The sequence below is a fragment of the Oncorhynchus mykiss genome, chromosome 15 (genome assembly GCF_057628025.1).
Source record: "Oncorhynchus mykiss isolate SJ-2025 chromosome 15, ASM5762802v1, whole genome shotgun sequence".
Classification (NCBI taxonomy): Eukaryota; Metazoa; Chordata; class Actinopteri; order Salmoniformes; family Salmonidae; genus Oncorhynchus; species Oncorhynchus mykiss.
This window is the reverse complement of record NC_143036.1, coordinates 69793474-69812353: the sequence shown is the minus strand read 5'-3', so window position 1 is coordinate 69812353 and position 18880 is coordinate 69793474. Positions and strand designations below refer to the sequence as shown.

Below are 18880 nucleotides of genomic sequence, written 5' to 3'. Positions count from 1 at the left end.
AGAAGAGAGGAGGCCAGTACAGCCAGAAGAGAGGAGGCCAGTACAGCCAGAAGAGAGGAGGCCAGTACAGCCAGAAGAGAGGAGGCCAGTACAGCCAGAAGAGAGGAGGCCAGTACAGCCAGAAGAGAGGAGGGCTATACAGCCAGAAGAGAGGAGGGCTATACAGCCAGAAGAGAGGAGGGCTATACAGCCAGAAGAGAGGAGGGCTATACAGCCAGAAGAGAGGAGGGCTATACAGCCAGAAGAGAGGAGGGCTATACAGCCAGAAGAGAGGAGGGCTATACAGCCAGAAGAGAGGAGGCCTATACAGCCAGAAGAGAGGAGGCCTATACAGCCAGAAGAGAGGAGGCCTATACAGCCAGAAGAGAGAAGGGAGGGTTAGATTTGCCACGCACCACCAATCACCTGCGCTATTAAAACCTCATCACACAACCTCCTCACACATTTTTTTATAGCTTTACTTTTCCCCCAATCTCCTTGTATTTATGTTACTGGCGTCATGGCGTGTTTGACCGTGTGTCTTCTTGGTCCTATCTTGGCAGGTAATTAAGCATGAAAGTGAGACGTGGGGCGAGCTAAGAGGCCAAGACGTGCTCTGAAGGCAGAAGTGCCATGCAGTGTGCCGGTGCAGCAGCAACACTGCAGTGCTGGGAGAGAGAGAGTGAGAGAGAGGGGTGTGTGCTTACAGATGACTCAAGTGAGACTGGCGCATTACAGAGAGATGGGATAATCGCCATCGTCAGAGAGCCTGTTATTACCAGGTAGACCCGGTCGCAGTGTAACGGTGAAGGACACACACCGAAATTGGCTGGCTGGCTAACTCTCATTTGCTGAACAAGTGGAACACCTATAATCTCTAACACACTGTAGAGTAGAGCAGGAAAAGCCCTTGGAGACTGTTTGTGACTGGAGCTTGTTACCGCCCAGCTTCTCGTCTGCTGGGTACCCCTCCCTTTGGTCCTGAGAAGGATAGGACCTCAAATAAAAATCCCCTCTAATGGGGGGATAGAGGAAAGAGAGGGAGAAGAACAGACAGGGATAGAAGGATGAGTGTAGGAGGGAGGAAAATGAGGCATGAAGCCTCTCTCCAATTCCCTGATCTGTGGTTCAGTCAGCTTCACTTGAGAGATGTCCTTGGCATGGCGCTTCAGTGTGTGTGTGTGTGTGTGTGTGCATGCGGAGTACCCCCCTCAGTCTCTACTGAGTTAATTAAACTCTCAGGCTAACAGAGCCCAGGCACAAGCAGGTCTCCTTCCCTGTGTTAGCTAAACAGTAATGAGTCAGGTTGACTATTATGCACTAAGACCCCTCCTTGCTTCAGGTGAGTCATTATCTCAGACCACACATTAAAATAGACGAGCATGTTATTGCAGCTCTGTTACAATAATTCTAACGGGGCCTTAAGTCAATGGGAACTTGTATGTTCCCTTTGAGTATCAACGAAGGTGTCTACTGCCTCACCTCCGGTCTTTCCTGTGCCCTCTGCTGATTGTCACATGCATAAAAACAGCGGCTAGAATCCTCCCAAAAGAAAGTGTCAAAAGGAGGGTCTAAGTACCTTATACTGCCACTTCTCATCAAGGCCAAGAAGAGCTTCTTGTTACCGTGACGATGCCCGGGCTCAATACCATATTTCTCTGCGGGCAAGGCATTAATCAAACAGTGGGTTGAGGGTAATGGATGCCGGGGTTAGGAGCCCCTCCATGTATCATCTCTCCGGGACGCTGATATTTGATAAGTGAATTAAAGATACGGATGTTAAAACAGAAAAGGGCTCCACAGGTCCTCTGAAGTCCCAGCCTGCTGAAAGTAAAGTCAATCCTATTTCTCCCGCTCTGTCTAACCACCTGCCTCTCTTTGCATCTCCTTCCCTTTTCTGTCTCTCCTCCCATCTCTTTTCCTTCCTCTCCCTCCAACCTAATTTCAGAGAACAGAATGAGAGTGTAAAGGCGGGTGGACAGAGAACCGTCTGTAGAAACTTGGAGAGAGAATGCAAAGGGAATGTTGTCATGTTGTGCAAAAAACATGCGGCAAAGAGTGTATTCCTCAGTGTTCAGGGCTCTCTAGAGGGTGGTGTGACCTGGCCAACACGTCACTGACCATCTGAAATGGTCTCTCTAGAGGGTGGTGTGACCTTCCCAACACATCACTGACAATCTGAAATGGTCTCTCTAGAGGGTGGTGTGACCTTCCCAACACGTCACTGACCATCTGAAATGGTCTCTCTAGAGGGTGGTGTGACCTTCCCAACACATCACTGACAATCGGAAATGGTCTCTCTAGAGGGTGGTGTGACCTGGCCAACACATCACTGACCATCTGAAATGGTCAACTGCAGGGCTCTCTAGAGGGTGGTGTGACCTTCCCAACACATCACCGGGACAAACTACCTGCCCTCCAGGTCACCTACAGCACCCAATGTCACAGGAAGGCAAAAAAGATCATCAAGGACATCAACCACCCGAGCCACGGCCTGTTCACCCCGCTATCATCCAGAAGGCGAGGTCAGTACAGGTGCATCATAGCTGGGACTGGGAGACAGAAACTGTCTCCCAATCTCAAGGCCTTCAGACTGCAAAATAGCCATCACTAGCCAGCTACCACCCGGTTACTCAACCCTGCACCTTAGAGGCTGCTGCCCGATGTAGATAGAATCACTGGTCACTTAATAATGGAACACTGGTCTCTTGTTTACATACTGCTTTACTCAGCTCATATGCATATACTGTATTCTATTCTACTGTATGTTAGTCAATGCCACTCCGACATTGCGCAATCTGATATTCATATATTTCTTAATTCCATTCTTTCAAATGTGTGTATTGTTAGATATTACTGCATTGTTGTAGCTTGGAACACAAGCATTTCGCTACACCAGCAATAACATCTGCTAAATATGTTACTGACCAATAAAATAGAATTTGATTGTGATGACGGTAATCAGTCGAGAACGTTTGATAACATGGTAAACAAATGTCTGCAATCACTTCAATTGATCCTGAAAGAGAGTAGGCCCAGCACATCTGTCACCAAGAACACATCAGAAACACTACCTGTCGAGCAGACTGCTGACAGCAACCAACACATTATCTGAAGCAGGCTGAGAGTGTTGGAAGACTACAGAGAAATAAACCTGTGTAATCGGTCTAGACTGGAATCCATTTTACAGCCTCCCCAGACTACACTTACATTATCATTGGATGTTATGTAGCGTTTGGCCTGACTCAACAGTTCTGGTGGTCTGACACAATTTTGTGAAGACTATGGACCAAACTGTGTAGGTCTGCAATTACAACCCTCCTCATCATCATTATACTCCATGTTCCTCCCGTACTTCCCTACTCCGAGGAAAAGGGAGGCAGCCGTAAAATGGGTTCTGATAGGATAAACATGTCACGGGTCCTTCGGGCACTCCATCGGCGTGGCAGGGGTCATAGACAATTCCAGATCAACAGAGCCCCCGTGTCACTCCTGAGTAGGACATGGAAATGTTAAAGAGATTAAAAACTCATCTTTGAGATGTTTTCCCCCCGTCACCCCGGTGAGAAAAACACAACTAGAAAGGAGCTCTTTCTAGGCGAAGGGAGATGGACGGGAGGCAAATTGTGTTTCTCATCAGTCGTTTCATTAACCCCGTGACCTGCGTAGAGGGCGTAATCTGCAACATTACCACTTCTGCACGCCTCACACTCACCACCAAGATGCAGACGTTTCCAACACCTTCAAAAGGCAAAACTACCCTCGTAGCCGCTGTCTCGTGCAAAAACGTCCATCTATTCATTTCACCGACTCGCTCCTCCACCTACGCCTGTAATTTAATCACAAGAATAACTTATCACTTCCCATTTGATGATGAAGACCAGGGAAGCCATTTTAGAGGGAGGATTATGCGATGGCAGGCGTTTTATACTACTCCACTCATCTTACACCTCTCTCTCTCTCTCTAGTCATCTTTAAGCAGGCTATTAGGCCGTGCTAGCCAGTGTGTGGGCGCAGGAGTATGAATATTTATAACCTGCATAGAGCAGTGTAGGAGGCTCAACCTTGACCATACTGTAATCAGCATACGCACGCGACGAGGCCGAGATTTAGAGACCGCAAGAGGTCTAACTCCATACCACCACTCGTGGGCACACAATCAACACCCCTCCACCCTCCCCTCATTAAATTACAACCTTTATGAAAATGTGGTATTGGGCTCGAGCCTTGGTGACTGTTTAACAAGACAGCAGAATTGCAAGACAGCAGAGTTTTTCCAAAAAGATAAGACGCGATCGATACGCCAAGTTGACTTTTTCCTGTTGAGTGCATTTAAACAGTATAAAACATTAGGAACACCTCTTTCCATGACAGACCGGTTGAAAGCTATGATACCTTATTGATGTCACCTGTTAAATCCACTTCAATCAGTGTAGATAAAGGGGGGGAGACAAGTTAAAGAACATGGATTGTGTATGTGTGCCATTCAGTGGGTGAATAGTCAAGACTAAAGATTTGAGGGCAAAATCAATATTAGGAAGGTGTTCCTAATGCTTTGTGCACTAAGTGTATAATGAACATGGGACAACCTTGAAAACACGTATCCTTTCTTTCAATGCCGACTTACATCACTGTGCTTGTAGGCCACCCATGTTGAGAGAAGAATTTGAAGCCGTCACAAGAACACAACGAATGAAGGTTATAGCACCATAGAAAAGCTCCACGTGTCCTGCAGTCATCTAGTAACCAAACCACCATGCACCTGACAAAAAAAAGATATAGAACTTTCTACCACACATACTGAGGGAAGGAAGAGGAGAGAGAGAAATCTTTCTCCTCCAACTCAAAGCTCATTAGTCAGATGTGAGTGTTATTACTGTCTGGTGACGTGGGCAGGAACAGAACACAACGCTTACTCTGATTGCAATGGTCACCTGTGTGGAAATGAATATGCAGCTCTGCATTACCTAAGTTAGGAGAGAAGCTGACTCACTCATGCACCAAAACGTACAACTTGATTTGTACTTGGTTACAGTGACTTATTGATGCGTCTGGGGTCTGTTACTTTCACCTAAATTCAAAAAGACACACGGTCCAGCCGTGACCCGTATCGAATGATGTGGAGCTCAATCAACGGTTAAAAACAAAACTACACTGACAAAAACACGAGCTGCAATTAGGCTAGCTTCGCTAGAGCTCCTTAGTGACCTTTGCCTCATCTCAAATGTCAAGTCTGGACATACTGTATACATACTGTACTGGGGCAGCAGGTAGTCTAGTGGTTAGGGTGGCGAGCCAGCAACCAAAAGTTTGAAAATTAGAATCCCGGGTCCAACTGGAAAAATCTGGCAGGAACTGAGCTGGCAACCTGAGGGTTGCTGGTATCAAATCCTACATTCCTGCCATTGTGCCCTTGAGCAAGGCACTTTACCCCCCATAACAAGAGCTCCCTGCGTGTCCAGTGTTGCATCCTACCGCACCTCTCCAAAACCTGCATTGGTATGCATGCGTGTGTCTTAAAAAGCAGAAGTCAGATTTCTGTGCAATTAACCAATAAAGTGATCTTAATGATGATGATGAATAGGGTGAAAAAGACACGCAAGGCATAATAGACCTCATCTGTTAGTACTATAAACAAGGGTCCTTTACTAACCGAAAAGGAGCAAACATTTAAATAGAAAAAAAAATAAAGTATTACCTTTTGAAGACACTAAAGACAATTCTTAAAATGTTGCTTTTTAAGTGGAACTAGCTGACATTTTTTCCTTCAATAATACACAATCCCCCAAAAAACAGTTCATACAAATCCCTGATAAAAAAAATGTAGTGAGACATTGCCGTGTTTATCTTTTAATCTGCAAAGCAATTAACGTGTACAATAGGGAGTGATTTTTAGACAGACAGAAAAACGGAGAGCGATTGCGTGAATGGCCCGGGCGCTAATGAAAACAGATTTATACAAAAGTGTTTTTGTTAAGAACGTGTGAGTAGCATAATACAAGACCAATTGTATTAACAATGTCCTCAAGTAGAGAGCCCAAACAGCATATTAAGAAAGACCTGATAGCGTTAACTTACAGTACAGCATGTCTGACAGTTGATAAGTGGCTTGGGAGTTTTCCTAGGGAGATTTCTATTCCAGATTAACACTTAAGCACAAAACGCACGCCCACAGCCTTTTCATAATGATGCCCGGCTGGTTTGTTGTGTGAAACTGAGGAGGTGTCGTTTTAATCACCAGAGGCAGCGCGCCGTGCCTTTAAGATGGCCACTTTTTAATTATCACACCCATTGTGTGCCGTCAAGGATGGGGAAACCTCTTCGCCCACCGTGTGATGGAACCTCCCATGTCCCCATCGTTTCCTGCCTTACCTTCAACAGTCCTTTCCCTATGGTGAAAACCTGATACACTACGATACCAGTGTAAGAAAACCCTTGACACGCAAGATGCAAAGCAGCCCTAAGCAAATGGGCTAGTGGAGGGAAAGAATGCATCATATTTAACAGTGAAAAACAGTCAACAATTTGAGGATTTCCACAAAACAGAGGAGGAAAAAAGGGCAATGGTTTCAGCTGCCTAGTGGGCTAAAATATAGGAAATGGGCTTAAGAGCGGCATCAATTCATTAACTTTATTACAAGTAAGAATTAATCGTTTCATTAGCGCTTTGGCGATGCCAATGAATCATAATACCAGAGGCCACTGTGAGCGGAATCCTGAGAACGAAGACTAATTACAATCAGAGGGGAGAGAACATTTGTGCTGTATGCGTGGGCTGACTTAAAAGTAAGGTCAAGATTCCCAAATGATCACTGAGTACAGATCCCAAAAGCTGCACTTCTAACCCACTGAACAGTGTGATGCCTGGGGTCATGACTGTGACCTGCTGTGTGAACATGTCAATTTAAGCCAAATTGCTTTAGCTCATTTCAGAGGAAGTGGAGGCAGCAGTACGATTGACCACCTCTGAATTAGTTACGAGGTGGTCAAATACCAGCACACAGTGCAATAATCCAACTGAACCAGTAAATTAACTGACAGTCTCATTGACAGTTTGAGTGGTGTGAATGAATGCATGCATGTCATATAAGCATGGTTCCACCGAGAGCCTTATGGCTGTACACTATAGACCCTTTATCAGACACGACACACTGACGTCACACTGTTTTGTGGAAACTCTTGGCAGCAGTAAGAAAGCATCGACATCTGCGCACATTCAACATAGCCTAGATTTACATTTTTATTACTTCTAAACCAAAAGAAATAGCAAAGATGTTTTGATTATTGCTTGAACTGTCACTAAGATTATATTTGGTTGTGATCTTTACAAAATAATTATTTTGGATGCAGCGGTTGTTAGCTAGAATGCTAACACTCATTGATATAGGATGTAGCAAAAGCTAGCCAAGGAGCCATTTTACTGGTTGAAGTGTTTTTTTAAGTATAATGCAGTTGATTTGTGATGATGACAAACATAGTAAGCAGGACATTCATATAAGCCTTAAAATCCAATTATAATCCAAAAGTAGTGTGAAATGCACTCAAGCAACATGTATTGAGTTATTTTGCTGCCGTTCTTTAACAACTCCCCCCTTGTTCTGCCACCAACTTGTGTGCGGCAATGTTTGTAAACACAGAAAGGAGACCCTTATGTCTGTACGCCGTAGTAGAACCCACCTGCATGTGCTGCTGGCGGAGCTGCAGCCACTGGTTCTGGCTCTGGGGTGGGAGGAGGAAGAGGGGTGCCAACAACTTCCACTGGTTCTGGGGCAGGAGGAGGAGCAAAAGCTTCCACTGGGGGCTGAGGAGGAGGGGCAATTGGTTCACAAGGGGGAGGAGCAATGAATTCAGCTGGGGGAGGAGGCGGAGTGATGGGTTTGACTGCAGGCTGCAGAGAGAAAGCTTCCATTGGAGGAGCAGCAGACTCAACAGCAGGGGAGGAGATTGATGCCAATGAAGAGGAAAGGGGAGGAGGAGCAATGGGTTCAATTACGGGAGGGGGAGGAGGTGCAATAAGCTCAACTATGGGAGGAGCAGAAGCAACAGGTTCGATTACAGGAGGATCAGCAACAGGTTTGATTACAGGAGGATCAGCAACAGGTTTGATTACAGGAGGAGAAGCAACAGGTTTGATTACAGGAGGAAGAGCAACGGGTTTGATTACAGGAGGAGAAGCAACAGGTTCAATTACAGGAGGAGAAGCAACGGATTCGATTACAGGAGGATGAACAACGGGTTCGATTACAGGAGGATGAACAACGGGTTCAATTACAGGAGGAAGAGCAACGGGTTCGATTACAGGAGGAAGAGCAACAGGTTTGATTACAGGAGGATCAGCAACAGGTTTGATTACAGGAGGAGGTGCAGGGATGGTATTGAGTTCAACAGCAACAGGAGCGGGAACAGGGATGGGTGCCAGGGGTTCAACCTGTGGTGGGAGGGTTACCTGCTCAACAGATGCAGGTGGTGGAGGGGATGCCACAGGCTTTAAAGCAGCTAGGGGAGGAGGCGGGATCACCATGTCAATGATGGTCGGAGCTGCTACCTGTTCCATGGGGGGTGGAGGTGGACCCACTACTTCAGTGACAGGTGCAGGAGGTTGAGGTGGTAGTGCGATGGGTTCTATGGGTGGAAGCGAGGTGATGGGATCGAAGGGGGGTCTGAGGGGAGGCACTGGAATGAGGAGGGAGGAGGGAGCAGCAACAGGGGGTGGGACCTGTGGAAGGGAGGGGGGAAGAAGGGGAGCTATGGGCTCCCTCATTCGGTTGATGACATTCTCAGAGAGCTGCAGAAGAGAGAGAAGAGCTATATGTGAGTGAATACCAACAGGAGAGAAAAAAGCACAACTAACAAGGATACCAGATCTGAGCAACACTAAACACTTCAACTGCACCACACTCCAAAGTCTAAAAGGCAAGTTCTCACAATTTACTTGCCAAGCCTCAGCCAACTTAATCACACAAGGCTACAACTCTAGGTGCACTAGCTCGATCACATCAGCCTGAGCAGTGTTATCCCAATATGCATTTAGCAGTGGCACACACCGCTGCTAAAATGTGTCCACCCCCCCAATTAGTTAGGCCTAGGCTAGCCTTGATCATGACCCCCTGTTCTATTACATAACACATACGATTGCTAGAGGAAGGCATCTGTCTGAACAGGAGTTGCTTGAAGTATGGTTTTGGAAGTTTTGAAATCATTTCAAAAAACAAAAAAGGTTCAATAGATACACACCTTGATAGGGTTACAATCTACAACCGTAAGGTATGTTTTGTTTATTGATGTGTACAAGCACGTGTGGCAAGAATGCAGAAGGAAAACACCCCCACACACCAACCAGCAGATTATTCCATGTAAACATCGTCCTGAGTCTTCTAGCAACAAGGTGCATCACAATAGGCATTTTCGTGCCAACTAGTCTTTACTTGAAACTAAACTAAAGCCTCTCAACCTATATTTAACTTAAATTGGCACGCAGGGTCCATTACAACAGTTAAACACAGCTTACACGTCAGACAGAAAATTCACGACACGTGTTTTGCATGACATGGATTTAATGGTGCAACATGGACTAAACTAATGTTAATTACAAGGTCATAAAATACAAGTATTATCTATTATAAACTAAATGTCGTCATTACTAAGAACTAGGTCTAGCTGTATCCAGTCATTCATAATTTAGACAACGCGAGGCCATTGCATAAGCAGGTGTCAAACTGACAGCAAGTTAGCTAGCCTAGCTACCATAACAAACGTTACTCTGGCATAGCATTGCCTATTTGTTTGGTAATAAGGATATAATAATGCAGTCAGTCGTTCCTATCATTTTTAACGCGCTTCAATACTTCCGAGCAGCATTTGGTTATGCAGTACCTCATTGTTGTCATCCTTTCAGTACTCACCCTTATGCCCTTCACAACTGTGATGTTGTCATTTTCATCCGACTCAAAGGAGACGCGGCGCCTGCTATTGTTCGCTCCCATCTCTGACTACAATCAGCGAAAGTAATACCTAACTGCATGCAATTGAAATTGTTGTCATCCACCTGTTTTTAGCCAAAATTGTCAAGTCGCACACCGGGGACAGGGAGCTACAGGGCCGCACGCACAGAAACACTTCCGTAGCATGCCAGCTGTCCAGTAAAGGCTGCGTTTATTGGAGGTGAGAATACGTCTTGTGCAACAGAGGTGTCCATTGGTTGGGGAATATTTTAAGAGCCAAAAGGATCATTATAGTGCACTTTCAATTGTGTATGCATACACATTAACCAACAAATAAATAGATAATTGGTGGGGAGAAGAAAGAAGACATGATGTAAACCACTCAAAATAAATACAATACTTTATAGTTAGCTATATATACATATTAGGTCTTTAAAACCATACAATTGTTAATCAGTTTGGATTATACTTTCAAAAGACAGAGGAGTTTGGACTATCTGTCATATTCCCTGCTGTTCAATGGTAATTTCAATTGGCCTAGTGATTTTGGGAAAAATAAAGGCATAAATAGGTTCATCAGCTAAAACTCTATCAAACCCCATCAAACCTAAGCTAAGGTTCTTTTATTAAATTGTCTATGTTTTTGTTGTCATTTCAATCTTTGTAAACAAACAATGTACAAATTTAAAATATGTTGAAAACTGTCAATGATGCATGGACAATCAGTCCTTGCACCTATAATCTAGGTCCATCTTTGAATTTGACACTGGTAACATTTCTCCATCCCTCAGCTTCCTAGCAAAACACAGAGGTGAATTCCATATAGACTACTAGGCCTATGCATATAGCTTTCAATGAGAGCGCAGCAAGGCAATCGGTGCATATGTGGGTTCGTAGTAACGTTTTTAGAATCTTGGGAGCGTATGGTTTTGTCGGGTATTAAACCGATAGTGAAACAATAGGGGATAACATTTCCACAGGACTTTTTGTTTATTAAATCCGTTTTGTATTTTTGTTAAGGAGACAGAAGCAAAGCACAACCTTTCACAGCTGTGTGATCTAGAGGCAGACACACACACACTCACACACATTTGTTTTACTGTTCCTGTGGGGACAAAACAATTGATTCCCATTCAAAATCCTATTTTCCCTAACCCCTGACCCTAACCCTAACCCTTCCCACTTAATCCCAAACCTAACCCCTAACTCTGATTCTAACCCTAACCCGTCACCTAACCCTAACCCTTCACAGCTAACCCTAACCCTAAACCTAACCCCTAACTCTGATTCTAACCCTAACCCGTCACCTAACCCTAACCCTTCACAGCTAACCCTAACCCTAAACCTAACCCCTAACTCTGATTCTAACCCTAACCAGTCACCCCTAACCCTGACCCTAACCCTTCACACCTAACCCTAACCCTTCATACCTAACCCTAAACCTAACCCCTAACTCTTATTTTAACCCTAACCCGTCACCCCGTCACCCTAAACCTAACCCCTAACTCTAATTCTAAACCTACCTGCCGCGGGCAGGTAGCCTAGTGGTTAGAGTGTTGGACAAGTAACCGAAAGGTTGCAAGATTGAATCCCAGAGCTGACAAGGTAAAAATCTGTCATTCTGCCCCTGAACAAGGCAGTTAACCCACTGTTCCTAGGCCATCATTGAAAATAAAAATGTGTTCTTAACTGACTTGCCTAGCTAAATAAAGGTAAAATATATATTTTTAACCTAAACCTACCCCCTAACTCTAATTCTAACCCTAACCAGTCACCCCTAACCCTGACCCTTCATGCCTAACCCTAAACTTACCCCCTAACTCTAATTCTAACCCTAATTGGAACCCTAACCACTAAAATAGTATTTTTCCTTGTGTGGACCAGTGAAATATCCCCACTTGTCTGAACATCCCTTGTTTTTATTATCCTTGTGAGGACCTCTGGTCTCCACAAAGATGGTACAACCAAACACACACACATACAGAGCAACCCATGTGTTTCTATTTCTCTTGATAATACATTTTTAAATGTTTTTAATGAAGCCAACAGTGGGAGAAACATTTCCCCTGTTTATATTTATATTATCTCCAGACAGTGGCTTTGTGTGAACATATTACATAATAAACATAATAAACATTTACCCTGGGCAGCAATGCCCTTGGGAGCACATGGTTAGACATCCAAGAGACATATTGTATGTAGATTGGATTGAACAACTGACTGCAACTATGATCCTATATGTAGCCTTGTGAGAACTTCATTATAAAGAGGATTAACAGTATAGTTATCTGTATTGCTGATGCAATGATATACATGGTTGGGTTACTTACAGTCCAGTCCTTGTGGTGAAAGTGGGGATTTTCTTCTGGAATGTTGTACAGTTGGGGGGTTGGTGCACAGTAAATTCTCCAGTGGTAAATCAACACTGAAGGTGTTCAATTTAACACTGTTCCAGTGTCTATACGGGTCCACAATTTTAAGTGTTAAATTAACACTCTTCTTAGTGTAAAGCCTTATTTGCATATTTCCCAGTGTGCCTTGCCTTTCAAGTGAATTGTAGAGTTACCACCCAAGACTGAATTTGTAAGTGACAGGGACATGGTTGTTGCATTTTCAGTCCTATGGCATTCACCAAGTGAGATCCTAAGCGAATATGTTATTATTGAAATAAAATTCTTAAAGACAATACAATATGCTTTATTTTGAGGGCCTAGTTTTACCCTAATACAGTGGGCTGAAACTCATGGTTTTACAGGCCACATCAGGCCTGCAAGTCATATTTGTAATTCCTATTGGAATCCTGCCAGAGTTTGGGATGAGACTACCTAAAGAATCTAAACTGGAACAACCATTTAAATAACGGGTGCAATAAATCCAAGTAACAGATTGGATTGGTTTAGAAAAACACATGTCAATCAATGTACATGCAAAAAACATACATATTGAAACAAACAATTCAAAAAAATCAACCTGCAATAGAGCATGCTGGGAAATATTACATTGATGGGTGTGGTTTTGGTTCAACTCAGGTCCATGGTCAGTTGCCAAATATTGTTGAACGTTGCAGATAGAAATGCCATAAATAGAGCTGACGTGATTTCCTATCCTACATGTCAAGAGAGGCATGTTTGTTCTACATAGCATATTTCTATCTGAAAGTTACAAAATGTTGCATCCTGCTGAACGTGCCAGCGGTTATTAACACCAATATTAGGGTTCTTTATTTACACCAATGAGTGTCAATTGAACACTTACAGAGCTAATTTAACTCCTGAATCAACACTAGAAATGGTACACTGAAAAATCTACACTACTGTAGGTATCACTGGCCTATTTGCTGTGTGTGTGGATGATTAAACCTAATTTAAAAATGAACATAACCAGATTTACATTGAAATGATGTGACAGAAAGAAAAACAGTCCCATGGTCTATTCTACGGTCAGCTATGTAATACGCACACATACGCTGTTACCTTGGAAACAACAGTTTACTCCTCTATACAAACAGATACAGATGGAGGATCTCCATTTGAGCCAGTGTGCTACAGCAGGAACAGGAAATGTGAATTAGGGTTAATGAAAAACAAAAGCAGAGCCACACTCTTGGAGTTCAGATGCAGTGATGTAATACTAACGTTTTGACAGCCAAGCTGTCTTCATCAGGGTATAGACAGTAGACAGCTTGGCTGTCTATACTCCACAGCACCTCGCCTAACCAGATTATAATTAACTGACATTTTTCATTAGGGAGAATCAAGACAGAAATTTCAAAGTGGAAATTACAAACTTCAGAAGCCTTTCAAATACACTACAAGTTATCCTGCAACAGGGTGATCCTACACCTACATCTCACACATTGTCTCCAGAAGTGATAGTTGTAGATGGTGTGGGAAAACATTGAATTGAGATATTACAAAACTAATTTTTCACGCCTTTCACCTGTTTCACCTGTCCTGTATTAGTGAGTTTAAATACAATTTGCAGCTACTGTGCCTCCTCCTTAATCTGAAATGAGGGGACTCAGAACTGAAAACTGGTTTAAAATATTAAATGCAATATCACACAAAATGATTATTCTTAAACCCTGAACTGTCCAAAAATGTACCAGTTTTAACAGCAGTGAGACGTTAATATACAGAAATAACAGGAGCCAGGCTCACTGCTGTTGTCCTTTACAACTACAGATGTCAGTCACACAGCAATCATTTAGTGTACATCTACAGAATCTGCTGACAAATGACCTTGGTGCCATGTCATTGGAGAGAGGGCAGTAGATTAGCCCGAGACACGTAAAATGGGACATTGGCTGCAGGGAGGGGAGGGTGATAAGAACTTGAAATTGAACTTGGCCCAAGGAAGTTAGAAGCATGCGCCCATCAAAGAGAAAGTGGCCCTGCATGACACAGTGATTGTTTCTATTTTGGAGGGAACGCCAAGATCTCCCACAATGTTATCTCTGCTGTCCACAGGCACATCAATCAGCACTGGGCCTGTTGGATCGACCCCTTCCCCACCAAAATCAATGCCTTCTCCCATTCGGTTTGTTTCAAGATTGTCAGAGATACAGAGGAGCAGTTCTGGAAAACGCGGAGCTATATGTCCTAAAAACAGAAAGCCATTAATACACACTCACACAATCTCTCTCTCACGCTCGCGCACATGCTCACGCATGCATGCGCACGTTATCTCTCTCTTCCCTTTTCTGTCCCCCTGGCTCTCTCGTTCACTGTAGCCTACCGTGAGGGCTAGACTGGAAATCAAAGGGTGTGCTTCAGTACTTTTACTGTAATTGCATTTAGATTTTCTTCAAGACATTTTGCAAGATATCAGTAGTGTTCTTGCTGAAGCAAGCAGTATGCAACACAACAGAAGGGTTCTTGTGGGATATCAGAAGTGTTCTTGCAGAAACAAGCACAGCAATGAAAGACATTTGCAATAGAACAGTAGTATGATAAATGCAACATACAATGGTTACTATGGAAGTGGTGTTTTCAGGGGCGACCCGTCATTTGAGCCCCACATGTTTAACAAAAAAAAAATGTCATAATTGTTGCCTGTTTTGCATGATATTTTGGCATTAATATGTGTCACATATCAGTTTGCAAACAATGTAAAAAATAAAGCTGCATACAAACATGGTCTCTTTTTTGCTTTCTTGAGGAAGGCGGCTCCAAAATGCAGGTGTTTCAGCCGAGCTCAGTGCTTTCTGTGGTGGTGGGGCAGCCAGCAGAAAATACAGAGCACAGGAGTTGGTCATGTTCTCTAGTTGCGCCGTGATTGGCTCAGTGTTCTGTCACTCATGGGGACACTACATCACCACAAAATCTACTGGGAGAGCTAGAAAATTCAAGTCCCTTGGGTGCTGCCATAGAGTTACATTAGAAGTGCCCATCCAAGAAGCCTCAAGGTCATTGGCCACAGATAAAATGACGTTATATCTTGTCAACATCATAGTTTCAAAATCTTAGCTAGAAAGCTAGACAAGCAGTCATCATCATGAATCACGTTGACAATGTACTGGCAAATCCTTTTCAATCCTTGTCATATGAAGAGAAATGATCGATAAAATGTATCGGTGATCCTCTGCCATTGGACATAAACATTACACAACAAGTTGGAAATCGCAAATTCAACAATGAGTGATTTGGAAGGAATCAGTGACTAACTGCAAGTGTTGCAAAGCCATAACTAGCCTGCTATTGAGTGGAGTGGGTATGTGGTCCAAGTCTGGGTTTAAGGGTCTCTTTTCCAAGCTTAAAAGGATTAACATTCAACTCCATGGGCCAGAAAAGGTTGAATACATTGGCCATGCTGTCCATCCAGCATGACTTCTGCCGCGTTCTATACAACTGAGAATTCGGAACTGGGAAATCTCAGACTTCAGTGACATCAAGACAACTGGGAACTCGGAATAAAACGATCTCCGACTGGGAAAATACGATTTGAACGATCATCCAACTCAGAATTCCATGTCAGGAACTTGGCCTCTTTCTAGAGCTCCAACCTGAAGATCACTCACGTCATGATTCAAACTCGTTTTTTTCCGAGTTCCCACTTGCCTTGAAAGCACCAAAAAATCCAGAGAATGCCATACTTTGATGACAAAGCTTGATGACAAAATGTTCCCACAAGAAAGGCCACCGCACCACCTTCCTGTTCAAGTGAGTACAGCAGAACAAGGTGAGTCCAAAAATGTCTTGTATGCTGCTGCATAAATTATGTAATATTCCAGGGAGATATGTATACTGTAGCTAAGAAAGTAAGCCCATGTGACTCACCCTAATAATTTGGTCCCTTTGCCCCTCATAACTGAGCCTACTGTTCTGACTTGGTGGTGCACATGAAGCCTATAGCCAGTTTTAGAGAAATGTAATCATTGAATATTTTAAGAGCTTTCATTGTCTGCTAATATGCTCTGTTTATTTATCCTACGGTTTTGTCTTGGTGTACAGGGAGAACACTGCTCATGTTCTGGATTCTGTCACTGTACATTTCAATTTCAAAAGTGCTAAACAAATTGTTATGTTGACTACATCCGTCCTAGCTCTCTCATTAATGTCTCAATCGAAATGACAGATTGCTTCTTATCCGCTTGCCATCCGCTTATGCCATAGTTTGTACATCTCAATTGTCATTAGAAACCACATTTGTTTAAGCAAGTCAGCCATGTCAGCAACGTTTTTTTAAAGGCAGTAAATGAGGCTGAATTAATTTTTCCGCTGCCAGACAAGGCTACGCTGATAGCCAGGTGTATCAGTGGTCAGGATTCACTCCGTGGTGCTGAAAAGAACGCTCTGCTGTTGGGACAGCTTTATGTAGGCCCTAACAGTTTGTCACAGTTATAGTGCAATTAATGTAGTAATGTGGCTTTCATGGCATGCATCTAACATTTTTGTTTTTTGTTTGCCCCACCAAGATTTACATGCTAAAATCGCCAATGGGCGTTTTGTAAGCACACAGGATTTGAATGAAAAAAAACTACTAAGAACAATATCAACAAGTCTAGACAGATTTTGGACTACAACTCCCAGCTTTCTCAGCCACACTACCGAAGTTGGAACAATTTTCCTCGTCTCTCATTGGTAGGTTGTCATTCTGTTTGGGTGCAGTAGCTGGAAAAATGGCAGCTGATACAGGGAGATACCGGAGTGCTGTTAGCAAAAGCAAAGACCCTTCAGGCTTACTTATCTCCGTTATAAGGTAAGCTCACTCAAATTGACGGTTGAATTATCCTATCGACATAATACGCCAGTGGGCACTACTGTTTTCATTAACTAGGCCTGTCATTTCAGGTCCTGGACAAGGAGAAACATCCTTCCTGTTGTTAGCTTCCTATCTGTTAGCTAGCTAGTTTTATGTCAAGCGAGTTTTGAGGAAATGTTAGTCAGCTACGCTAGCTAATGTTTGTCATCGCGACCTGTTCGCATAATTTAGCAGTGTTTATCATCATTGTGAGTCAAATAACACTCTTCTTCAATAGTCACAAGGAAAGCGTGAGGAAGAAGCCACTTGCTAGCTAGCTGAAAGTTAGCTAGCTGTCACGCTTTTGACAGCTGACCTCCCCTGCTCATACAACAATTGGTACAGAGACAAGATAACTTATTAGCTAACTAAAACGAAATATCCAATGCATACTTGTTATTCAGCATCAGCACCCATTTATTGCCTGCTTTGCTGCCAGGGTGCATTGATCATCATGGGTTGGCCTTAGCTTGAACAGTGTCGTTTATGTCATGACATGTCGTTTACTGTGTGTTTCCACGCCATTTAAAGTAGCCATTGCCGTAACTTAGTAGAGTAGCTCTCTTTACCCCTTTTTTCTCTAGATTAAACGGAGCTGTCGTCTACTGGGTTTGACAGATGTCAGTGTGCATGGGGCGAGGGTGCAGCACTTTGAGGCAAAATCCTATTCTGCACGCGCTTTCTTATGTACCTTTACTTATGGCTACTGCTTGCCTAAAACGCCAGACTTGTTACCATGGTTACCCCATGCCACTTTCGGATTCTAAAAGGGACTAGGCTACTGTCAGTCTAGTGTTTGAATTAGTCAAGGGTGATGGTGCATGTCAGAGCTAAGGATTCAGGTTCGCTAAGTTTAGGTGAGGTTATATGAAGTATGTAAACTAGTTAGGTTGGACATGACGGCATGGGAAATAACTAGTTATAGGGAAATAACTAGTTATATTACATTAACAGAGAATGGATAAGATCACTTGCTTTGTGTTTCAGCTCTGACTTGTGTCAAGTAGGCATCTCAAGCCACTCTAGGGGGATGCCGTTGAGAATCTTCTCCCCCTTCCAGCTTTCAGCTGTGTGTGAAGAGCGAAGAGGCTTTAATGAGCTCTTGAGGGAGACTTTTACCTCTCCCCTTATTTTATGTGTGGTTTGGAGTTTGATGAAATACAGGGCAAAAACAAGTGTTGTCAAGTCTGTTACTCAACATTGTCCCATCCCCTGGGTCTGTGACATACAAAACTGGCATGGTTTTCAGGATATAAAACCTGGCACTTTTATGTTACGCCAATTTTGTATGATCATTCTTTACTTTAGGACAGGGCTATTCAACTGGTCGCCCATCAGCCAGATCCAGCCCGTTTATTATGTAAGACTGGCCCTTTCATCAATTCCTAAACATTAATCAAATATCTGCAACAAAATCTCTGCCAAAATCCAACATTCAGAGCCAAAATGACCAACACTATTGTGGTTGTCTAGTGTGGTTTCTTGAGCCTGTTTGGGATGTTGATTTTATTACATTTTTTTCTTCATATTAATTTGACTCCAACGTTTGAGTGTTTTACGCTGCAAAATATTATGAACCCATAATTCATATTCATACGACTCTCAGGAACACATACACTACGACTCTCAGAAACACGTACACTACGACTCTCAGGAACACATACACTACACTACGACTCTCAGGAGCACGTACACTACAACTCTCAGGAACACGTACA

General features: G+C 43.4%; 2 protein-coding genes across 8 annotated transcripts in view; one reads left to right on the top strand and one right to left on the bottom strand.

The window, feature by feature from the left end:
• Positions 1-10129, bottom strand: part of LOC110499817 (MICOS complex subunit MIC19) — a 113988-nt gene extending 103859 nt beyond the window's left edge. For 3 of the 7 annotated variants that reach the window (XM_090199130.1, XM_090199132.1, XM_090199135.1), the window contains exons 1-3: positions 9882-10129; positions 8426-8764; positions 7657-7780 (exon numbers count right to left, since the gene is read on the bottom strand). In XM_090199130.1, coding sequence (XP_090055256.1) covers positions 7657-7780; positions 8426-8764; positions 9882-9962 — 544 coding nt within the window. In that variant the 5' untranslated portion in view covers positions 9963-10129. Of the gene's footprint in view, positions 1-7656; positions 8765-9881 lie in introns of all 7 variants that reach the window. The other 4 variants (XM_090199133.1, XM_090199134.1, XM_090199136.1 and 1 more) reach the window with 2 other exon arrangements.
• Positions 10130-16966: 6837 nt separating this feature from the next.
• Positions 16967-18880, top strand: part of LOC110513021 (exocyst complex component 4) — a 234029-nt gene continuing 232115 nt past the window's right edge. Inside the window, exon 1 of the mRNA XM_090199128.1 lies at positions 16967-17120. Coding sequence (XP_090055254.1) covers positions 17041-17120 — 80 coding nt within the window. The 5' untranslated portion in view covers positions 16967-17040. The remainder of the gene's footprint in view (positions 17121-18880) is intronic.